General features: G+C 45.1%; 3 protein-coding genes across 7 annotated transcripts in view; 1 reads left to right on the top strand and 2 right to left on the bottom strand.

The window, feature by feature from the left end:
- The window catches only part of SFXN2 (sideroflexin 2), a 51,534-nt gene that overhangs the window by 4,232 nt on the left and 23,252 nt on the right, over positions 1–24,050 (bottom strand). The window contains exons 1-9 of one of the 5 annotated variants that reach the window (XM_079794288.1): positions 17,162–17,216; positions 5,746–5,923; positions 5,395–5,565; positions 4,305–4,403; positions 3,167–3,242; positions 2,801–2,886; positions 1,206–1,266; positions 776–842; positions 109–158 (exon numbers count right to left, since the gene is read on the bottom strand). In XM_079794288.1, coding sequence (XP_079650414.1) covers positions 109–158; positions 776–842; positions 1,206–1,266; positions 2,801–2,886; positions 3,167–3,242; positions 4,305–4,403; positions 5,395–5,565; positions 5,746–5,906 — 771 coding nt within the window. In that variant the 5' untranslated portion in view covers positions 5,907–5,923; positions 17,162–17,216. The other 4 variants (XM_079794284.1, XM_079794286.1, XM_079794287.1 and 1 more) reach the window with 4 other exon arrangements.
- Positions 8,647–8,988, bottom strand: LOC307112851 (elongin-C-like; the record flags this gene model as incomplete). The annotated part of the gene is made up of 1 exon (XM_079793927.1): positions 8,647–8,988. Exon 1 carries the CDS (start codon positions 8,935–8,937, stop codon positions 8,647–8,649), a length of 291 nt encoding a protein of 96 aa, XP_079650053.1. The 5' UTR covers positions 8,938–8,988.
- Positions 17,418–24,050, top strand: part of ARL3 (ARF like GTPase 3) — a 29,778-nt gene continuing 23,145 nt past the window's right edge. The window contains exon 1 of the mRNA XM_079794289.1: positions 17,418–17,554. Coding sequence (XP_079650415.1) covers positions 17,552–17,554 — 3 coding nt within the window. The 5' untranslated portion in view covers positions 17,418–17,551. The remainder of the gene's footprint in view (positions 17,555–24,050) is intronic.

The raw sequence follows: 24,050 nt of genomic DNA, 5'->3' as shown, positions 1-24,050 counted from the left end.
AGATGAAGACTGGCAGCGAGAGGGAAGGATCAGAGGATCAGGAGCTCCCAGGCACCGGTGTGGTGGGAGAGTCTGGGCAGGGAAGAGGCAAAAGGAAACCCCACTCACCTGCATGAAGCGCAGTTTCTCCAGCCTTTCCATGACGACTGGCAATAAGACTGAAAGAAACCAGGGAGAAGCTGGGGGGACCTGTGAGACTATCCCTAAGACCCCTTTCCGAAGTCAGATCAGGGACTGAACGATTCTCCCTCCTTCCACAGCAGTTCCAGAAAATACTTTTCATTTGGGAGAATGGCGGCCTGTAGGCATGGCCACTCTGACTTGGCCCCCAAGTCCCAGCAGGAGGGTGCTTCCCAAAGCACACCTGCAATAATAGAACATGTGCCCCAGGCCCAAAGTGTCCTCAAAACTATCTCTGAAAGCTCATGTAAACAGACTTCTTATCTTCCTCTGTAACATGCCCCTGCTGGAAGCACAACGAGGGCAGGGGATTTATTTTTGCTACCACTGTCTCCCCGGCACCCCACATTGTGTCCAGTACATTGAAGGTACTTAAGAAATATGTGCTGAATAAAAATAACTTAAAATGTCTCATCAGTTGACGTTCCAAGAACTACAGTGTGCTTCTCCTGTGGCTTTCAGCACTCAAGCAAACCAGTATGAGAAGCATCGCTGTAGAAGCTGGGATCCCACCTCCCACCCAAAAGCTGAGTGTGGCTGAGGCCTCTATCATGTGCTCCAGGGGCCCCCAGAGGGGAAGGCTTCCCCATCTTACTCATGCCAGGGGCTGCCATGGTGATGCGAGAAATAACCACTTGAGTGATGCCTATGGCCGCAGCTCTCTGAGGGCAGAAAAGAGCAAGTTGTTAGGAATGACCTTATCCAGTATCCATGGCTGGGCCAGAGGCAGGGTCAGAGTCAGGGTCACAGCCAAGTCTGAGCTGGTAAAGGGGAAGCGATGGACCTGCCAGGGGTTGAGTGACTTCTCCCAGCCTTCACCCACCCAGCCAGCTTCAGGACTAGAAATGATGCAGAAAGGACATGAGAAATGTCCCAAACAGAGAAATGTGGGGGAAACTGAGGAGAATGAGAGTGGAGTCGGGGAGATCCTATAACGGAGCCCACGCCTGCTCGGACCGCTAAGGACAGGAAAGGGTATGAAAGGGAGTTCCCTCCTCCCACCCAAAGGGAGGACCTCTGCTCACCCGGGAATGACCAATCTCATTGTGATTTTTGTCCTTCACGGAGATGCCTTGGATGAGTTCCCTAGACACAGACAGGAGATGCTGGATACGGGAAAGGGGTGCTGGAAGCCTGCCAATCATGTGACACACCAGGGGACCAAGGCCAGGGCACTCAAGCTCTAGGGAGCCATCTCCGTAGCCTTGCCCTGTGACCTTCCTTGCCCTCCAGTGAGAGGAATCTGACGTGATCTAGGGCATTGATTAAGAGAGCTAGTCCTGAGCCCGGACTGCCTAGGTTGAACCCTGAAACTGCGGAGCGTGTCTGATCATGAGCAACTTCCCTAATCCTTCTAAAGACGCAGTTATCCTCAGCTGCAAAATGGAGACAATCCTGACACCCACTTCACAGGACTCAGTGTTTGAACAGGATAATGCCTGCAAAGTGCTTGGTCCGGTGTCTGACACCGAGCGACTGCACCACAAACAGTAGCTGCTGGTTATTATTCTCAGGCCAGTTCTTGACAGCATTCAACCCAAAACCAGGTAGGTGGCTGGGACTGATTCATCTGATGGAAAGGAGCAACTGGATGGGGAAGGGAAAGAGGAGAGGAGCAATGGGTACGCACAGCTATCCCGGCAGTGGGCTCTTTCAGCAAGGGCAAGTGCGATACATTCCCGTTTACTAGCAGTTCTAAGAAAACGTGGCTGTAGAAATTGGTGAGGATGATGAAGGCAATGGTGACAACAGTAGCAATAAAAGCTAACATTTAGCCCTAACTGGTTTGGCTCAGTGGATAGAGCGTCGGCCTGCGGACTGAAGGATCCCAGGTTCGATTCTGTTTGGGGGCATGTGCCTTGGTTGCGGGCACATCCCCAGTGTGGGGGGTGCAGGAGGCAGCTGATTGATGTTTCTCTCTCTCATCCATGTTTCTGACTCTCTATCCCTCTCCCTTCCTCTCTGTAAAAAAAAATCAATAAAATCTATATATTTTTTAAAAAGCTAACATTTATATAGCACTTGTTATGTTCCAGGTGCTATTTTGAGGACTTTACATATATTACATCATTCCATTTTACAACAGAGGAACATCTATGCTTTCTCTAATCAAGAAATAAGAACTGAGAGACACAACAGGTTTCTCCTTTTACCTATTCTTAGAACCGGGTACCTGGAAAATATCTATCTACTCCTCAGGCTTTCAAAGCTTCTTGGCTCTGTTCTATCTTTGGACACCTCACTCTGCTGCATTTCATCCTGTAAACCATCCCCAGGGCTTTGGAAGTAGGCAGCGCTCACAACTTAAATACAGTTGCAGTTGAAAGGACATGATTGAGTATAAAATGCACAGGCTCACCTTATGTCTCCATCCCACACCATCCAAAAAATGACTCGCACATACCCATCACAGATTAAACCTAAATTACCCGTCACTCCTATTGGACTGGCCATCACTATTAGAGCAGTCAATCCTCGGGGACCCTTCAGAGGCACAGCCTGGCAGCCTCCCCCCACATCCACCCCGGCTCCAAGAAGCCACCCACTGCCTTGGTCTCTTGCCTTGGTTTCCCTGCTGACCTTGTGGCTTGTAAGGAGGAAAAGGGCCCCCTGTACTCACTGCTGTCGCATCATTGGGATGTTGACACAGTTAGCAGCAGCTACAGCAGCAAAGGGCACCCAGCGGGCCACCAAGGGTGGAGCTTTCTATTGGAGAAAGGGAACCATGGGAGTTGCTGAGGCTCGCTGCAAGATGAGAATGGAGGGACTTATGGACTCCAAAACAAGGGCTACTGCCACACACCCAGACATCCATCTGGGAACCCAAACTCCCTCAGAGGCCTGAGAAGGACCAACCTGGGGACAGCCCTGCTGCATTTCCCACTACTTGGCTGGGCTCTGCTTATACCCCAACTCACCCACTAGATCTCCCTAGGACTTTGCTGCCCCCTAGTGGCCACCATGCCCACAGCAGCCCCAGAAGTACCTTTGTCAACATGTTCATGCTCACAGCAGTGGTCACCGCAGTGGTTGTGGCTGTGACGTAGGAAAGGGCCATCTGCCTAGTGGAGGAGAGAGATGCTCAGGAGTGGGGAGCCCCTCTGGCTGAGAGTACGACCATGGCTTGAGTGAGAAAGTCTGGAAATGGGGCTTCATACCTGAGAAGCTCATGTGGTTTGTCCCGTGTCATCTTGTGGCCTCCCCCTAACTCCAGATGACCCAGCCCCCCGGGCCTCCTTTCTGTACTTTATTTGTATTTGAATTCAACAAATACTTACTGAGTGTCTATTCTGTGCTATATATTGTTCCAGGTACTTCCTTTCTGTACTTTAATCACACCCAGCTTTTTCCTACTTCAGGATCTCTGCACACTGCTGCTCCCTACCCCGGGTATTCTTCCCTGGGCTCTTCCTTTTCTTTTTTAATATATTTTTATTGATTTCAGAGAGGAAGGGAGAGGGAGAAAGAGATAGAAACAAAAATGATGAGAGAGACTCGTTGACTGGCTGTCTCCTACACGTCCCCTTCTGGGGACCGATCCCGGGTACGTGCCCTGACCGGGAATCCAACCATGACCTCCTGATTCATATGTCAGCGCTCAACCACTGAGTCACACTGGCTGGGCTCCCTGGGCTCCTTCATAGCTAAATCCTTATCCTTCAAAATTCAGCTGAGGACTTCCCTGACCAGCCTATCGACACAGACACCTCTCTGCTGTTCTCTGTCTTGTCACCGGTGTGTTTCCTAATGGCGACAATCTGAGGTTACTGTACTTGTTTTCTTAGAAGACCTTAAATTCTACAAGAAGAGGGACCACAAATGCCGTACTCAAACGTATCCCCAGCACCTGAACCATTCCTGGCATCTGTGTAGAATGAACGTAGAAGAAATATTTTCAGAATGAACAAATCTTGAATTGGTCCAAGAAGATGCTTTCCTAGTCAGCCTAAGAGAACACTTCCAAACCCTGAAAAGGGGGAAACTTCGTCACCTGTCCAGTGTGAACCCTACGCAGGGAGGACTTGACAGCCTGAGAACCCTTTAGAAAGGTTGTTCCCCTGGAGGCAAAAGGACAGCCACCTCCTCCAAACCCATGTGCACAGCCTGGGGTTCAGGTCTCCTACCTGCCTGATGTGGGGGAGGCCGCATTCCTGTTGGTGTAGTTGACTAAGGCATTGAAGGACTGGTTCACCCATTGCCAGAAGATGATCGCTGGCATCGTCCTACCAGTAATCGAGGTCCGGAAAGGAGAGGAGAATGGAAGGGAGGGTTTGGTATGCACAGGTCAAACCATGTTAACAGCTGTTCCCCAAACTGTTCCCGTGTTGTATACACCTGGGCTTTTGGACAGCCTTGCTCCTCTTCCTGGAACACAAACACACACACACACACACACACACACACACACACACACACACACTCACTCACATTCACACTCACACACTGTTCCATACATGGCTAAATCACACCCTGTTGAGAGATTACTTCCTCCTTGGAACCTTTTTGACCCTTCCCCTGCCCTTCCTGAGACAAAGTCATCCCATGCTCCCAACACCTACAACCCCATGTTCTCTCCTCAACCTACCACTTAGCAAGCTGGACTGTGACTCTTCACTTACTTCTTGGTCTCTAACAAAACTGGAAGCTCCTTGAGGGGAAAGAAGGACTAAAGTCTTTATATTCCTAACAGCTGGGGCCCAAAGTCTGGCTCAATACCTAGACAAATAAACGCACAGGGGGGCGGGAGAAGGAAGAGAGGAAGGGGAAGAGCCACACACCCAGCAGCTCCGTTTATTCTCTCCCCACCTGAGCTGAAAGGGCCTTCCTTATTTTTTCCTGGGATATTACTTTATAAAATACATTGAACTCATTGTTAATATAAGCACTTTTTAAAGAGGAAATTAGCATAGTTTATTCACCGAGAGTTCTAGAAAGGACTGCCTTAAGTTAAAATCCAGGTACCAATACTTCCTGGCTGTATGATCGTGCACAGGTTATATAACCTCTCTAGAACCTCATCTATAAAACGGAGAGGGAATAGTACCTCTCTGGTAGGACTGTTGAGAAAATTAAGTGAGGTATCGCATTCAAAGAATTTAGCACAGTGCCTCGTATCAGGAAAGTTTCAGTAAAGATGGCTATTATTATAAAATGGCTCCCTGGCTAGCAGACCCAAGTGGTTACACCTCCCACGGCCTTGCTCCCAAGTCCCACCTGTAGAACTGGAGCATGAAGCCTGTGATGATCATGCCGCCGGGAACCTGGAAGGACATCCGTCCAATGACATTCATCTTCTCCCCGGTGTCAGGGTGGAAGGCAGAGTCATACAGCTTTTTGGCATACAGCAGCTGCTCCATTTGAGTCCCTGGGGGCACGACCCCCATCCTGTCACCCAAGGACAGAGTTACCCCCTTGTCCCCCCCCCCCCGACTCCAAGTCATCCTGCTCTAATTTCTCCCTCCTTCCTGAGATTTCTGCCTATACCCTCATCTTCCGTTCCCACCTCCTCTAGGGAACCCATCGAAGTGGCCCCCGTGCCTCCAACCCCTTCCCCTAACCGTTCACCTGCTTTTCTCCACCATCATCTTGGCCCAATCCAGCTCCCGCTCTGGTACCAAAACAGTGCGAGGGTCCGTGACATTGAAGAAGTGCTTCACCCGCCCCAGGAAAGTGAACTGGTCCCAACGGGGGGCATCGATGTTAAAACCAGACAGGTCAGGCTCCATCTTGCTCACACACACAGCTGTGTACTTAAGGAAGACAGGAAAAATGAGGACTGTTCCCTAAATCAAAACCTGGCCCGGAAGCCCTGAGCATCTCCCACGTTGGTAAACTGCCTGCTCTCACCAGCCACTGCCCTCATCTAACTCAGTTTGGGAAGGACTCAGACTGAGCAACGGGGAACCAACAGGTGTTTCCTGAGTGCCTACTGGTGGCCAGCCCTGTGCTTGATCATGCTGCGGGGGAGATTGGGAAAAGGGTCAACGCAGTGCCTGTACTTGGAGAGCTGAGACTGACTGCGGAACAAGAGCCCACAGTATGTAATATGCACAAGCAACCATAATACAGGAGATCTGCAGAAGCAGAGACGGAGGGGCGGAGGAACAGAGTAATCAGAGGGGGCTTCCCAGAAGGAGTGCAATGTGAGCGCGGCCCTAGAAGATAGATTTATCTGAAGGAGGAAGAAGGCAGGGGATCCCATTAAAGGTAGAAACAATCACAGATCAAGTGGAAATGAACACTTCCATCATTTCCGTGTCGTGTGTGGTGCACGTTGGCCCTGTGAGAGATGCAGGGCCATGGCTGTGAGTGAGGCGCCATGTCTGCCCTCAAGGACTTTCAGAATAGAGGTTAAACAGGTAATTCAATAAGGACAGCAGACACTGGGAGCAGTGGAAAGCCAGCAAAGAGACATCTAAAACTGAGATGACCATATCTCCCAGTTTGCCTAGGAGTGTTGGCCTGGGGTCATCACGAACAGCACCCCTTTCACTCTCAATTTGGATGTGTCCCAATTTGGATGATAAATGAAATGGTCACCTTATCTGAAACAGATGAGGAGTTTTTCTTCTTTTTTTTTTTTTTCAACAGAGCCTTTATTAACATGCAAGTATCATTTGCCACAAGATATACATGTTCTCCTAATTTTTCAGTTCTTTTTCAATATTTTAACTTAAGGTTACTTGTGGATCTAACATAAAAAGTAACCTACTAAAATCAGTCAAAGTAAAATTTGATTCTAGCTATCACCTTAACCTTTTATTATTTAGATTTATAATTGACATCATTTGTCTCAAGTAGCAGAATATAATTCTTGTACTTGGTAATCTTCTATACTAAAATACGTACCAGTATATCTTAATAAGCTACTAAATATATGGAATTAACATATATATTTAACTGCTTTCAATAAGCTAGAAAGTATAATGTTAAGTTTTCTAAGAGGAAAATCATTTATAGATCTTGATTGTTTATGATTTTTGCAGTTTCCATAAAAATTGGTCCATATTAAACCAGTCTTGAAGAACTAAGATGGAAACTTAAAAACCCTAATGACAGCCTTGATTTACTATGATAGAAACAATAATAAACCAAACTACAGTTCTCTTTTCCCAGGCCCAAGCAGAGATGCTCTGTCATAGCTTTTGAAACATTTTTTGTCTGTTTAGTATAAAAGCTGAATGACCTCTTTATAAGTTATATATCAGTAGGAGACCCACAGATGATGGGCATATTTATTGGGACACATTTTAATTAATAGAAGATAATTCATATACCATATCACAGTGCATTATAAGATTTGCACTATATCTGTCCACATGCTTGTCATATTTTATAACATTTCAGTTGGATGCAGGAAGACTGGAATTGTTCAGAGAAGTCTAGCTTTTAAGATGTGGGTAAAGTTCACAGTGAGTCTTTTTAAACATTTAAGCAACCAGAAGTATAATCACAACAAGGGACTATGTAAGAAGAATGAATATTGCAAAGGAAGCTTTATAGTCAATGAAAATACAGTACTTTGGATTGGCCAAAATGCACAGTACACATGAAACCGAGGTCATGTACTTCACTTATTGACCACGTGGCTACAGTTCAAAAGGTCACTACCCCAACAGCCTTACCAAGTAATCTTCCAAATTGCTTTTAAATAAAGTTCTTAAATTGTAGCAATGAACAAAAAGACAAGATACACTTAAAACAATACTGCAGTTTATCAAAAGACACATAAGAAATTTCAACTCATGTCTTCGACAGTTATAAAAATCAACATTTGTCTAAGTTATAAACATGTTTTTAATGCAATTATTTGCATAATTCTAATAATGGTAATGACAGCTATAAGATCAGAATAGGTTTAAAAACAACAACACTAAAAACATAAAAATACATAGCCCCAATATTTACCTGTAGAATATGCTCATTTATGACTAAATTTCAGCATTTACTATATCGCCACCGCTCTAATTTTAAAAATCACACCCAAAGGGTAAGGGAAAACTACCTAGCAACTGGCATATTTGTTTATTTCTCAATTGGTGAATATGTCCTTAATCTGTTGATGTAGCAAACAAATTTCAACTGTGTCATGCAAAAGCAGAGACGATAGTCTGCTTTGCAATGGACTTTAAAGTTCAGCCCTGACCGGTTTGGCTCAGTGGATAGAGCGTCGGCCTGCGGACTGAAAGGTCCCAGGTTCGATTCTGGTCAAGGGCATGTACCTTGGTTGCGGGCACATCCCCAGTGGGAGGTGTGCAGGAGGCAGCTGATCAATGTTTCTCCATCATCGATGTTTCTAACTCTCTATCCCTCTCTCTTCCTCTCTGAAAAAATCAATAAAATATATATTTTTAAAAATAAAGTTCAATCACACACAAGCAACATGCTATATATGAAAAAGTTACTAACCGAACTACAGGTATTAAATACTGGAAATAGTTAACAGTTTATTATAATTTATTTTATTTAACAATCTAGGAAGTTCGCAGCCATCAGCAGTTCCAGTGCAATTTCAGGTGCAATTGGGAATTCAGGAATCTCCGTGGAGCTGTTAGTGTAGCACGCCTTGTAAGTAAAATACATGCACACTTTTGATAGCACACATGAAGGGATCTCTCTAAAATTGACTTCATTCGTTTCGTTCTCAGCAACCTGACCTGGGCCACTCAACATGGCTTTTATTGTTCCTGATGTTAATGCATGTTCTCTTTCTACAATAAATTCATGACCATCTGAAGATATCAACTTGACATACATGGCATCAGGGCCTTCACAGCCACCATAGGCTTTCTCTTCTCCATTCGTCAGCCCCGCAGCCACCGTGCCAGGTCCCCGCGCGCACCCCCACAACCCCCACTCCAGGGCCGCCCCTCCACCCCGACAGCCTGCCGCCGTGGGTTCTGGGCTAGATGAGGGATTCTGAACACACTTTGTTAGTATGAGAAATAAAGAATGTTTTGGAAATATGCACAGAAGTTAAATAGATGGAAGAGCTGTATTTCAAGCAAAAGGAAAAGCCAGCACTGAAAGCTCATGGTGTGCACAATGTCACCCGCACAACAAGAAAAAAGGCTGAACAAACTAAAAATCAACAACTATTCTTAGACCCATCAGAGAACTGAGATCACAGGGCAAGCCACTGCCTCAAAACCTGGAGACAGGCAGGTAAAGAGACACACAGCTCTTTGAGAGCAGAAGCCCACTGCTAGGGCAAGTATCACTGGAAAACTTAAACTGTAATCAACGAATTTCTGGAGCTCGATGTGGACAAGTGGGGACTCAATCTTGGGGGACACTACTTTTGTGAATTTTACCTCCAGGAGCCCACTAGGTTCTCAAGGTGAAGATCAGAAAAATATCCCCTAGTGCTTCTGGCAGCCAATCAAGGATTCTCTCTCATCATTGATATTTCTATCTCTCTCTCCCTCTCCCTTCCTCTCTGAAATCAATATTTTTTTAAAAAAAGAGAGAGAAAGAAAGAATTAAAAAAAGACGCCATAACTGGTTTGGCTCAGTGGATAGAGCATCGGCCTGTGGACTGAAGGGTCCCAGGTTCGATTCCGGTCAAGGGCATGTACCTTGGTTGCAGGCACATCCCCAATAGGGAGTGTGCAAGAGGCAGCTGAATCGATGTTTCTAACTCTCTATCCCTCTCCTTTCCTCTCTGTAAAAAATCAATAAAATATATATATTTTTAAAAAGAATAGAATAGCCAAGAACCTTGGGACAATTACAAAAGATGTGGCAAACACATAATGGGAATACCAGAAGGAGAAGAAAGGAAAAGAAGAAATATTTGAAGAAGTAATGACTGAAAATTTTCCAAAATTAATGACAGACACCAATCCACAGATTCAGGAGTCTCAGAGAACACCAAGCAAGATAAATGCCCCAAAATCTACACCTAGGCATTTTATATTCAAGCCACAGAAAATCAAGATAAAGAAAATCAAGGAAGCAGCCAGAAAGAGGGGGAAAAAACCCTTATTTAGAGCAAAGGATTACATCAGACATTTCTTTAGAAACCATGTAAGCAAGAGTAGTGTGAAATATTTACTAGTAAGTGTTGAAAGTATAAAACAACCCATGAACCTAGAATTCTGCATCAAACAAAATGATCCTTTAAAAATAAAGAAGCCCTGACCGGTTTGGCTCAATGGATAGAGCGTTGGACTGTAGACTCAAGGGTCCCAGGTTTGATTCCGGTCAAGGGCATGTACCTTGGTTGCAGGCACATCCCCAGTGGCGGGTGTGCAGGAGGCAGCTGATCGGTGTTTCTCTCTCATCGATGTTTCTAACTCTCTATCCCTCTCCCTTCCTCTCGGAAAAAAATCAATAAAATATATTTTTAAAAAGATGAAATAAAAATAAAGGAGAAAAAGAATTTCTCAGACAAGCAAAATTAAAGGAGTTTGTCAACAAGAGACCTGACTTGCAAGATGTTAAAAGAAGTTCTTGAGAAAGAAAGAATATTACATAGGTCATAAACTCTTGACCTACATAAAGAGTGTCAGAGAAGGAATAAATGAAGGTTAAAAAAAATCTTTACTTTTCTTATTCTAATTGTTAACAGTTAACAAACAGATAACAGTGTGTTCAAAATAATAATAGCAACCATGTATCCAGTGATTATAGCTGTAGATAAGGGAATGATATAGTGGATGGGAGGGAGGAACTAAGAATACTCTATTGTAAGGTACTTGTACTACCAATGAAGTGGTATAGTATTATTTGAAAGTGGACTTGGGTTAGTTGTAAATGTACATTGCAAACTCTAGAGCAAGCACTAAAAAATTTTCCCAAAAGAAAAATTAATAGTAGATATGTTGAGAAGTGAGAAACTGGAGTCAAACATAAAGCTAAGGCTTTGAAACTTTTGCCTAAAAATTTCAGGAAGAAGCCCAGCCAGCGTGGCTCAGTGGTTGAGCATCGACCTATGAACTAGGAGGTCATGTTCGATTCCAGGTCAGGGCACAAGCCCAGGTTGTGGGCTTGATCCCCAGTGTGGGGCATGCAGGAGGCAGCCAATCAATGATTCTCTATCATCATTGATGTTTCTATATTTCTCTACCTCTCCCTTCCTCTCTGAAATCAATAAAAGTATATTAAAAATAAATAAATAAAATTTAAAAATTTCAGGAAGCCATTAAAAGATTTTAGGAAGAGTGACAAGATCAGATGTGTAGCTTATAAAGAACAATCATCCTATATAATAAAAGGCTAATATGCAAATTGTCCCCTTGGGAGTTCGACCGACTGCTCGCTATGACGTACGCTGACCACCAGGTGGTGGCGTGGAACAAAGGAAGGCCCTGATTGGCCCTGATCACTGGCCAGGCCTAGGGACCCTACCTGTGCACAAATTTCATGCACCGGGCCTCTAGTATGAGATAAAGACTCAGAAAGAGGAGCTGGAAGGGGACCCCAATAATCCAGGCAAGAAGTGGCGCTAAAATGAACCCAAATGCACCAAACAGAGAGGAGGGCCCAAAAGGAGAGAACCTAAGTGATCGGGTATAAGAGGAATATTATGAGTCTGGGTTCAAGCAGAGAAGTAGAATCAATAGGAAATATATAGACATACTAGAGGCCCGGTGCACGAAATTTGTGCACGGGGGTGTGGGGGGTGTCCCTCAGCCCAGCTTGCATCCTCTCCAATCTGGGACCCCTCGAGGGATGTCCGACTGCCCGTTTAGGCCCGATCCAGGACCGCTGGCTCCCAACTGCTCGCCTGCCTGCCTTCCTGATTTCCCCTAACCGCTTCTGCCTGCCAGCCTCATCACCCCCTAACCACTCCCATGCCAGCCTGATAGATGTCTAACTGCTCCCCTGCTAGCCTGTTTGCCCCCAACTTCCCTTTCTGCCGGCCTGGTCACCCCTAACTGCCCTCCTCTGCAGGGTTGATCGCCTCCAACTGCCCTCCCTTGCAGGCCTGGTCCCTCTCAACTGCCCTCCCATGCAGGCCTGGTCCCTCCCAACTGCCCTCCCCTGCTGGCCATCTTGTGGTGGCCATCTTGTGTCCACATGGGGGCAGGATCTCTGACCACATAGGGGCAGCTATCTTGATCTTGTGTGTTGGAGTGTTGGTCAATCTGCATATTACTCTCTTATTAGATACGATAAAATCTCATACACAGGCAATCCACTCTGGGCCCCCTTCCTGCTGCCCTCTTGCAGCAGGAGGTCTGTCTATCCACCAAACTGGTCTGTCTATCCAGAAACTTTGTTTCTGCCAACAACAAAAATCACACACACACACACACACACACACACACACACACACACACACACTGGTAAAAATTGATTTAGTAGAAGGAATTAGCTAATTGGCTTATGTAATTGTGAGAGTTGGCTAAGTAAGCCAGAGGTCAACAAAAGAGACAGACAGGAAGGGCTGATCCTGGGGGAAAGGGAAGTAATGCAGGCCCAGCTGTCTCTGACTCCAGGGGGGCCTAGCCCTCTTTTAAAGGGATTCCATCTGATTAAGTCAGACCACCCAGGATAATCTCCCTTTAGGTTAATTCAAAACCAACCCATTATGGATTTTAATTACATTTGCAAAATCCCTTCACCACAGCCCCTAAATTAGTGTTCCTTGGAATAACGGGGAGAAGGTGTGTGGGAAGGGATTGGCTAGGAATGGCTGCTTCTCCCTCATAGCCCACTACAAACATGAGGTGTGTGTGGGCGGGAGGGGGGTGCTAAGGAATTTTGTTTGGCCTAGTCAAGTTGACACATCACAAATATTTAGAGTGATACCTGGGGTTTCTGATTTGGGCAATAACGTGCTAAGTCCGAGAATATAGAAAAATAGGCTTTCAGGGGGGGGGGGGGGGAATAATAAGTTTGATTTTCCACATGTTGAGTTTCAAGTGCCATAAAACTTTCTTTCTTTTTTCTTTTTTTAAATATATTTTATTGATTTTTTTACAGAGAGGAAGGGAGAGGGATAGAGTTAGAAACATTGATGGGAGAGAAACATCGATCAGCTGCCTCCTGCACACCTCCCACTGGGGATGTGCCCGCAACCAAGGTGCATGCCCTTGACTGGAACCGAACCTGGGACCTTTCAGTCCGCAGGCCGACGCTCTATCCACTGAGCCAAACCAGTGAGGGCCCAGAGGACTTTCTGAAATGCAATAGGCTGCCTGCCACCTGTTCCTTTGCAAATACCATTCCCTGTCCAGAGTGCTATTCCCTCCCCTCTTCACTAAATAACACCTACTCATTTTTTTAATGAATAATTTTCAGATTTAACTTATATCTTCCACTACTAGGTCATTTGTCTTTTTTTCTTTAAAATATCACCTTCACTCAGAATTTTCCATACACAGAAAATTACAAGTTCACATGCACAGCTTGTGCCCATGGAGCTCTGGGCTTTGCCCTCCAGGAACAGGCTAAACTTGGCCTCCTGCAGGCTGGTTCAAAGACCAAAGGCGTTTCACTCAGTCCCAACTGAACCAGGAGTGGGAGAGGGGCAAGAGTTCACCTGACTCCAAACGAACCTATAAGAAGTTGGCCTGGACAGCAAATCACACACCGATTTGGCTTACAGAGCCCCACACTGGTACCCCCTGAAACAGCCCAGCAGAGCAAATTGCTATGCCTCTCCCTCCACACACACACACACTTCTCAGACATCTCTCACCACCCTCAACCCAACATTGGCGAGTCCTCTGCCTTTTACAATGGAAGCTCTTCTACCATGAAGGGGTAATCATTTGCTAAATTCTGCAAGAAACTTTGCCTTCATTACTGAGGTCAGGACAGTACCTGTCCAGTCCTCATCTGATGTACAAATAGGCAAAATGAAATCTGAATTCTCTGTCTGGAACATCTTCCCCACAGCAATGCCCCATAGGGCACAGTTCCATGACTCCTTCCCGGCCAAACTCGGCCCTTCTGTTCCATGCTCCCCTAGCGTCCTGCTTTCACTGGCAGCATGTTGGGCTTTCGGAATTGTCACTTTCTTACTTACAGTTACTGTGTGAACTCTGACTTCCCTGATAGACTGTGAGGTTCATGCTGTATCTCTCATCTACCTTCTAAAGACACTAACTGCCTACTTGAAATGCATTCCAACTTATCCGTGGGTTCTCCTGGCATCAAGGATGTTACCTTTTTTAAAATCTAAACTCAGAACTTGCCTTAGTTACCAAACAGCAGGTTTTCTTTAACGAAGATGCAAACTGTCTACCCTGCTTACACTGCATCCTATCTAGTCTCTAAGTTTTCTTCCCGTTACCCTCCCTCTTCCCACAGAGCCACATCTAGGTACTCCCTAAAGAGGTCACTATCCTGTCCAGCGTGGCCCCACTAATGGAGAAATAGGGTTCCACTACTGAGAACAAGGGGGGAGCGGGAGGTCAAACAGGGATTGACAGATAACTCCCTTTCCTTCTAGGGTTAGGGATGAATACAAGATCTCAGTTTATAGAACAGGAAACTAATGCCTAGAAAGGCTCACATGATTGAGCCAGCGTTTGTGTGGCACTACACAGCCCTCCACTAACAACAAACAGATCCAGTCCTGTATACCCATCCAAAGATCTGACAATAGCTAGGGCCTTACTTTCCCTTGCTCACAGGCCTAGGGTCATCTAGGTAGGTGTTCTATCCACTATAGGTTACTTGTTAAGGAGATAGATAGATAGATAGATAGATAGATAGATAGATAGGAAGAAATGAAATAATCTACTAAATCTCCGGAAGTAACGCTCATCCTGCCAGAGAGAGTTAATTTTCTCTGGCAAACAGTATCAGAGCTCAGAGAACAGACTTCCAACCCCCACTCTGGGATATCTTCTTGCAAGGGAAGGGAAGTACCCAAGGTGTCCCTGTTCTTATCCCAGGTAGGGATAAAAACAAGACCTTATGGCTGGTACTCACATCAGAGGAAGATCAAAGCGACCAAAGACTCAAGAAGGTCACACACAAAGACCACTGAAATGGCAAGGGTTGGTGTCAAGTCTGTACAGGGCAAACTGGAGAATGAGACTAAAAACTAAACAAGCAGGCCTAGGTATATGCTTATGTACACTTATGTGACTCCAGGGCAACAACTTAGAGAAGTCTGCCTTGCCTTTTTCCACAAAAGAACCAGAATAGAGACGGGTAGACTGTAGGAATGATGCTCTGACTTAACCATTCATCTTGCACCTCCTTAGTCAAGGTTGTTAACTGAGTTTTCTCTCCAACGATCTGAAGCAGGTATGCAAGTAGCAGATGTTTAAAAAATTACTTTAGTTGGATTCTTAAATAGCTAAGGACCATGCAGGGGAAGTCTGCCTTTGTTCCAATGATCTTCACCAGACTAGAAAACCTGCTGATGGGAAGAGGGGCAAAGTCTAAAAACCTAGATGAAACTATTAATACAGTCATGCTCCACTTAACGACAGGAATACATTCTGAGAGATGCCTCATTAGGTGATGGTGCCGTTGTGTGAACACCAGAGTGCCTTACACAAACCTAGATAGTATAGCCTACTACACACCTTGGCCATGTGGTATAGCCTATTGCTCCAAGGCTACAAACCTGTACAGCATGTTACTATATAAAACAATACAAATTTAAATCAAGTACAAGAGAAAATGATGAAAACCAGAGACACGGTAAACACGATATGTAGGAGGCTGCTGCCAGTGTAACAGAATAGTTTTACAGCAAATTTTTTTATAAGTATAAAGAGTATACTCTAAAATAACAATAAAAAGCATAGTACAGTAAATACATAAACCATTAATATAGTCGCTTATTTTCTAGTATTATGCACTGTACATAATTGTATGTACTATACTTTTATATGACTGGCAGCACAGTAGGTTTATTTAACCATCAATACCACAAACACACGAGTAATGTGCTATGTTAGAACAGCTACAAGGTCACTGGGCAGCAGGAATTTTTCAGCTTCATCATAATCTTATGGGGCCACCAACATATATGAACACATATTACTGTTGATTGATACTAAGTTATGCGGTGCATGACTGTAATAGCTAAGCCTTATGTAGCACTTCCTATGTGCCAGGCAATGTTCTATAAACTCGACATATAATAATTCATACAATCTCTAATTATAATTCGTATAATCCTTCCCTACCCAGCGAGGTTAGTAAGAGGCACACAGGCATGTGCAGTCAAGGTGTACCACACACACACACACACACACTGTATCAGCTCTTAAAAAGTTCTAGGTTTACATCACAAATATAGACCACTCCGTTCTAGACAATACAAAAACGTTTAAAAGAACTTACATAAGAGTCAGACAGACATGGGTTCAAATCTCCTCTATATTGCTTAAAATAACCACTTCCTAGGGTTGAGAATGAAATGAAATATTGTGCGAAATAAGGATGTAATATCCTAGAGGGTACATTTTGTGCGCTGCTGTGTCTCCAGAGTCTAGCTCCCTGTGATGACTCTTTTCCGGTCCTCTGCACGGAGAGGAGGTGGGAGATAGTACCTCCCAACTCACCCAGACTCCCTCTCCATCTTCCTTGCCTAGAAGTACAGGCCCATTTTTTTGCCTCCTTGGGGACTGCAAAAGTCGTACCTCCCGGTCTAACGTAACTTAGCAAAACCCGGCTACACCACAATGTCTTTCACCCGCGCTGTCCGCTCACTTCAGGGCTCAGGACCAGTTCCTCGGCAGCTTGTTACCTCCTCCGACAGGCAGCCTCCCACCACTTGGACTCCTCCACCCCAAGCTTCAACAGTGGTGTGTGGAGAAGGGTGCACAACCCTTTACGCCCCCACCCCTCGGACTGACAGAGGAAGTTTGCTGGGGGCCATAAGGGAGAGGTCCAGGGGCAGATCCTGGCCTCTCCGCTCGCCACGTGGCTTCAGCAGGTAGAAGCCCAGTCCGCGATGCAGACCAGCGGGGTCAGAGTCTGGACAGAAACACAAGCTCCCTCCCAGGACTTAAGAACTAAAGGTAGATTTGGCAGGCGGCTGGCTCCCCAGACCACTTACCTGGTCCCGGGAGGAATGCAGGCTGGGCCTGGAAGCCCCGCCAGACTCCGCCCGGGAACCTCCCCTCGCCCCGCCTCCACGCCTCCCCTTCCCGACCAATCACAGGCCCGGCTGCCCGCCGGCCACGTGGGCGAGTTCTCACTAGTGCAGAGACTCCGCCAGCCAGCTGCTGCCTCCCGCGGTTCTGGGGGCCCGCCTGCGCAGTGGGCGGGAACCGTGGCGCGCTTGCGCACTTCGGGGAAAGCGGAGCTGGAACCCGCGCGTTCTATTGCTGGGCTCCGCCGCGGTGCGTGCGAGGGACGTCGGGGGCGGCGCCACAATAGTTGCCCCTGGTAACGGGGGTGGCAGAGGGAGGAGGAGGAGGAGGAGGAGGAGGGACTCGGCAGGAGGATGGTGAGTGTGGGGGCCTGGGCCCCTCCTAAGCCCGTCGGTCATCCCCCCCCCCTCCCCACTCCCCATCTCGGCCCCAGGCCCAGGGCGGGGCACTGCGCTTAAAGCAAAGTTGGGAATGGGATGGTGCTCAGCTTGCTGGCTGGTCTTGGATCGGTTTCGTGGGGGCGGCGGGGAACCCCGAGGGTGTGGGACCTGGGCCTGGGGAGGAAGGCGGGACTTGCAGCGGTCTGAAGCTCGGGGAAGGGGCTGGAAGGGTGCGTGGACGTCCCCGTTCGGAGCCTGGGCTCCATCGTTACTCTGGGGAGTGGGATGAGGGCGGAGCCGCAGAGCTGCGCAGAGCAGTCTCCGCGCTCAGGCGTAGATCTTCCCAGGGAACTGGCCTCCTCACGCCGCAAGAAATTGGGGTCCCCCCGGGCCGGGCCAGAAGCGGGGAGCAGAGCCAGCGCTACTGCGGTTCAGGTCGCCCTAGCGGTACCGTGGGAGTTGGTAGCCTAGCGCTCCTTTTTCCTAGCGGTGTGCGGCCGTCTGGGGGGAAGGGTGTAAATCCCAGGACACAAAAGAGGTCCCGCTTGGAAGATGTGCCTGGTGGATTTTACGCTGCCTCGGGTGTGTGTGTGTGTGTGGCGGGCATGCTTCTGCAGTCCTGAGTTATTTGCTGAGGGTTCTGCAAGGTCTGGTTGTACGTGATGATCAATACTTAATCCATGCAGATGGAAGCAAATTTGCTGCCCAGTCCCTGGCATTTCCTTCAGAACCTGTTGCAACCTTCTTTTGCGGGTGACCACACCAGAACCAAAAGGGCAATTTCAGCGTGGGGTCTACAACGAAAATGAATGGGAAATTAAAACTAGAGAGTGGGCATCAATCTGGGGCAATCCTTTTCTCCGTCAGACCTAATGAAATCTTCCCCAAACTGTAAATTATGATGTGTGACAGATTTGACCGTTGACATTCTGTTGCTTGTTGATTTCTTTGATGTTAACTGGAGGGTGTTAAAATGAAATTAAGTAGTTTTAGGAGGAAGCAAAGAAAAGTGGATTTTGAAGCATTTAGAAACAGGTTGGTTGGCTTTCCAACTGTAAAGAGCCAGCACTCAAACTTAAGAGTCAGTTCCCTACCCCAACCCCAATCTCTTTTTGACTTTTAGAAATGTTGAACTACATATATCCATATATACACACATATATATGTTTCCATCTAATGTGTCTTTATTGATTTTAGAGAGAGAGAGAAAGGGAGAGGAGGAGAGAGAGACGAAACCTGGGCATATCCCTGACCAGAATAGAACCAGCGGCCTCTCAATGCTCCACACTGGCCAGGGTGAACCATTTCTACTGATTCAGAAGTAAGAAAAAGCTACTAGGTGTCCACAAGGAAAAAATATGTACCTTTGGTCAGATTATCTAATGAGTAAATGATAAGAAAAAAAATCTCTATTGATTTTACACTGTCAGACTTTTAAAGAAGTAGAATTATTTGATCTAAAGTTGCCAATCACATTTCACACTTGCTACATTGCAGTTTTATTAACCTCGGGCTAAACAGATTTTTACATTTTCTTTTTATTAATCGTTTATACATGAGTTGTCCATTCAAAGGCTACGTTTTTCTCAACAAATGAATATAAACATAAATATTTACGGAAAATAACTAGAATTGAAATGAAAAAGGCATGCCAACCTAATCGAGAATGAGATGTCATCATAAATGAGAAATGTATGAGAGTAGCCTAACTTTTCCCCAGTTTATCAATTAAATGGACTGTGATTTCATGATTGTTTAACTTATAATTACGGGCCACAATAAATTAACCACTGCTTCAGGTTTCCAGGTGCAAAGTGACACTGCATACAACAAATACACAGTGTATACAACATTGTTATATGCAACTGTTCTGTTCAGTGATCAAGACAGATTTGTTTTTCTTTTTCTTTTTTCTTAAAATGAGCAATAGGAAATTAGGACAAATTATTCTGGATTCTTTATCTGGTTTCCAAAATACACCTTTCTCCCTGTCTCCCAAAGTGCGAGCTATTCTTAGAACTGAAAGTGGAACATGGAATTTAAAGGGTCAGTGGTGTCACATCTTACATCCCATGGGCCCCCGTGGTAACTGTTCAACTGAACAGTAAGTCCCAGGTTGTTGGGTTTGGGGTTGTGTTTTTTTGTTTGTTTTTAATATATCTTCAGCTACGACTAATACAGACTTTTAATTTGGAGAGTACTACAACAAAAACCCATTGGGGTTTCTCTGAACATTTAGGGTCAGCTATTTTACCCCAGCCTTATGATTCTACATCCTTGGTGAAATACTAAGATGGCAGTGATTTTAGGGCATAACTAATTATTGTTATTTAATAATGACTCCTTCATTCAGGAATTACTTACGGACCACTTTCTACATGTATGAACCTAGTGATAGTTATCAGGGGTATTAAACATTTGAAGATGGTTGCCAAGATTGTTTTCTGGTCAGACATGGTCAATGAAAAGTAAAAAGAAGAAGAAGAAACACAACAATGGTTTTGAGTCCCTGATATGTGCCTATGCTTTACATGCATTACCTTATTAGTCTTCCTAACATTTTTCTTTTTAAAAAAAATATTTTTATTGATTAGACAGAGAGAGAGAGAGAAACATCGATGTGAGAGAGAAACATCTGTCGGTTGCCTCCCACAAGTACCCAACCCAGGATCGAACCTGCAACCTGGGTATGTGCCCTGACTGGGAATCAAACAGGCACACTTTTGGTGCACAGGATGATGCTCAACCAACTGTGCCACATTGGCGAGGGCTCTAACGTTTTTCTTAAGATATAAGTATTGTCCCCATTTTCTAGATCTAACTGTGCCTGGAGTTACATATATAGGGAAATTAAATACAAATCTATGAAACTCTAAAACCCGTAATGTTCTTTTCATTAGTATTCTGATGAGGTGGGAACCCACAATCTTTCTGAGAAGATGCCCATATTTTGTTCCTCAAGAAACATGGTATTTTATTTAGTTGAGAGATGAGGAGAAAGAAGACAAAATTTGGGTGAAGTTCTCTCTATTAAACTACAGGAATTCCTGAAAATTAATAAGGTCTTACTAGGCAGCACCAATTTTTTTGTTAGATTAAAGAGGTAAAAATAAATTGAAGTCAGTTCTATTTAAGCTAGTTATGGGGAGTGCATGCACGTGACAGTTGCCTTGTGACTTTGGATTATTTAAATGTTAGCTGCTCCTCAGAGCCACATTTATTTTCCATATACCATTAACTTTCTCCCCCCCCCCCACACCCCGTCCACTACACCAGTTTCTTTAAATGACCTAGTTTGTATCATTTTAGGTCAGTGCTTCCATGCCTCTGCCAGTAGTTGAGTTTAAGTTGATTTTGAGGCAGGTAAAATGTAGCACATCTATTCATGATTTGCCTGTAAGAAAGTTTGTTTAAACATTTTATGGGTGAGTCAGACCACTTTTGTCCACCAGGGTGCATATAACTTGTATACTAGTACATGCATGGTGATAACACAATCCACAGTTAACTGAAGTTCTTGTTTCTTAAATTGCCTTTGTTTCTTAAATTTCCTTTGGCATAGGAACACAAGTCCTACATAGATATTGTGTCTATTTTACTCACTACTGCACTTGGGCACATTATGGGAATTTAATGATGAATGAATGAATGAATATTTTGACAAAAAATACACCTTCAAAATCCATTCCCTTGGATTTATGCTGCAAAACTTAGCTCCATAATAAAATTAACTTCGAATGTCTGCCTTCTTTCATTTGACATTTATAATGAAGTATGGACATATATAGATAGAAACATAGAATAGACTTATTCTGTTCTCTTTCCTCCAGCTTACTTTGTAGCTTTCAGGCAGAATCCTGGTATCTATAAATATCCTCTTCCCTATTTAGCAAACCCTGGTAATCCTGTGATCCTCTGTCCTCAGTAGTTGGGTTAATATGATGCTGCATTCGCATTTGTCTCTCCTAGACCATGCTTGAAATGCCATTTATTGTTTTGCTGGAAGAAAATATTAGCTGAACTTTTCATTTCTCAGTAATTTCACTTGAAGGTGAAACATGTGAAGCCATTGTTTCCCGCTGAGGAAAATTGCCCATTAGAAATGTAGATGCCTTGTTTTTTATACCATTAGGTTAATAAAGCTTAGCTATAGTTAGAATGGTTTCTTTCTCATCTGTGCTTTGCTTTTCTTCTTTTAAGATGAATAGAAATTATATTTTTCTTTTAATCAATTTCAAATAGAATGAGTGCATAAAAAATCTCAGCCTGCAGAATGCAGTATTTTTATTTAATAGTTTTTCAAAAGAGACACGCGAGGAAACACCTAAAACATTCATTTTGAACCTTCGAAGTATTTTATAGAAAACGGACCTTCTTTCACGATTTCTACACTAGTAGATAATGCACGAGGAGAACTGTACCTGTACTGTTGTTTAATGTTCTAATGGGATAAATTGCAGTTTTATAATTTTATTGGAAAGGTAATGAGGACATCTAACCAGGAACTCAGAAGTAGTACAATGTGTTTCCCCTGTTCTTAGCTTTTTTATATCACCAGTCCCCTGAGGATCTCAGAATTCTAATTTTAACTATTCTGAAAGAGGGTATTACAAATGAGTGATTGCAGTGCGGCTAACAGAAGCCAGGGAAAATTCTCATAAATATAGTTTTAAAAAGGAATGGTGTCAAAGTATTCAAGGCCAGAAGAGATGAAAACTAAAGAAGTGTCATGCCTATCTTTTGTTTGTTAGTTTCAAATCTATTCAGCCTCTTTCCCAGATCTTTTGGTGTGGAATTTGTCTTTCTGTCTTTAACCAAACTTCCATTTTACTGCTGGAAAAATTTGAGGCATAGAGAGGTTAATGTGGTCCTTAGCAAGTCAGTGCAAATACAGTCCTAGAAGTAGTAAACAAAGAGTCTCTCAAGAGAAAGGAATTCTTAAAAATTATGCATATTTGCATACCATTGTCAATAGACTCAGTTGTTGAGAATTATTTCATAGAATTATTATTTGATCTTAGTGAATAGACTGGTTTGAATAATTGCCTGGTGCAATGCAGATAAAAAATATAACCGTTTTATATAATTCTAAGATTGAGTTTGAAGGTATTTCTGCTTGAGCTGGGAGATTAGATTAAATGCCCTTTAAAATCTGGTATTCTTTGGTTCTTGTAACCATGCCTTATTGGAACAAGATTGTCATCTGCAGGACAAAACAAGTAACTATCTTACAAGATTTTTCTTATGCTCTTGGATAAAAAGCAACATGATTTACTTCCACCCATAAAAATCCTATCTAATAAAGAGGGAATAGGCTAATTGACCCTCACATTGCAAAGATAGCGGCGCCGACAGCCAATAAGGAGGGAATATGCTAATTGACTGCCACTCCCTCAAAGATGGTGGCGCCAAGTCCCCTCAGCCCCGCCGGGGCAGCAAGCACGCTGCAAGGCCAGGCCCGCCCCCAGGTGGGCCCAGCTGCTCTGCGCGCCTGCCTCCGGGGTCCCCCAGTCCCCTCAGCCCCCCAGCCGCCCAGGGCCAGCCCAAGGTGCAGGCAAGCCCTGGATGGTAGCTTCCCAGCCGTCCAGGGCCGCCTGAGGCTCAGGTAACCAGAGCCAGCTGAGGCTGGCAGTGGCAGCAGCAGAGGTGTGATGGGGCGTTGCCTTCCCTTGATTGCCGGGTTGCCTCCTGCCCCTGAGGGCTCCCGGACTGTGGGAGGGGGCAGGCCGGGCTGATGGACCCCCCTCCAGTGCATGAATTTTCATTCACCAAGTCTCTAGTCCTATATAATAAAAGCATAATATGCAAATCGACCAAATAGTGGAATGACCAGTTGCTATGTTGCGCACTGACCAATAGGGGGCAGATGCTCAATGCAGGAGCTGCCCCCTGATGGTTAGTGCGCTCACACAGGGGGAGCGCCGCTCAGCCAGAAGCCAGGCTCACAGCTGGTGAGCTCAACAGTGGTGACAGGAACCTCTCCCATCTCCGCTGCAGGCGGGTGGTAAGGAGTGAGGGATCCTGGACGGTGAGAGGGATGTCTGCCTGCCAGCTTAGGCCTGATCCCACAGGGGGCAGGCAGACATCCCCCAAGGGGTCCTGGACTGCAAGAGGGCACAGGCTGGGCTGAGGGACACCCCCCCTCCTCTTCCCAGTGCAAGTGCACTGGGCCTCTAGTTAATACTAAAACAAGAAACAGAAATATTAGGTTACTAATAAAAAATATTATGGTTAAATTTTGATTTTTTTTTTAATGAATGACTTTTAAATTCCCTAACATCCCTGTTATATCAAACTAGAGGCCCAGTGCATGAAATTTGTGCACTGGCAGGGTCCCTAGAGGCTGCCGGCTGCCCCCTGGGGCCTCCCTCCCTTCCCCTGGCTGGCCCCGCCCCCTGGTTGAACTCCCAGACTCGAGGGGACAATTTGCATACTACGCTCTTATTATATAGGATTCTTCATCTGAGCCCTG

The sequence above is a fragment of the Cnephaeus nilssonii genome, assembly GCF_951640355.1.
Source record: "Cnephaeus nilssonii genome assembly, chromosome: 16".
In the NCBI taxonomy this organism is placed as follows: Eukaryota; Metazoa; Chordata; class Mammalia; order Chiroptera; family Vespertilionidae; genus Cnephaeus; species Cnephaeus nilssonii.
This window is presented reverse-complemented; position numbering and strand designations above follow the sequence as displayed.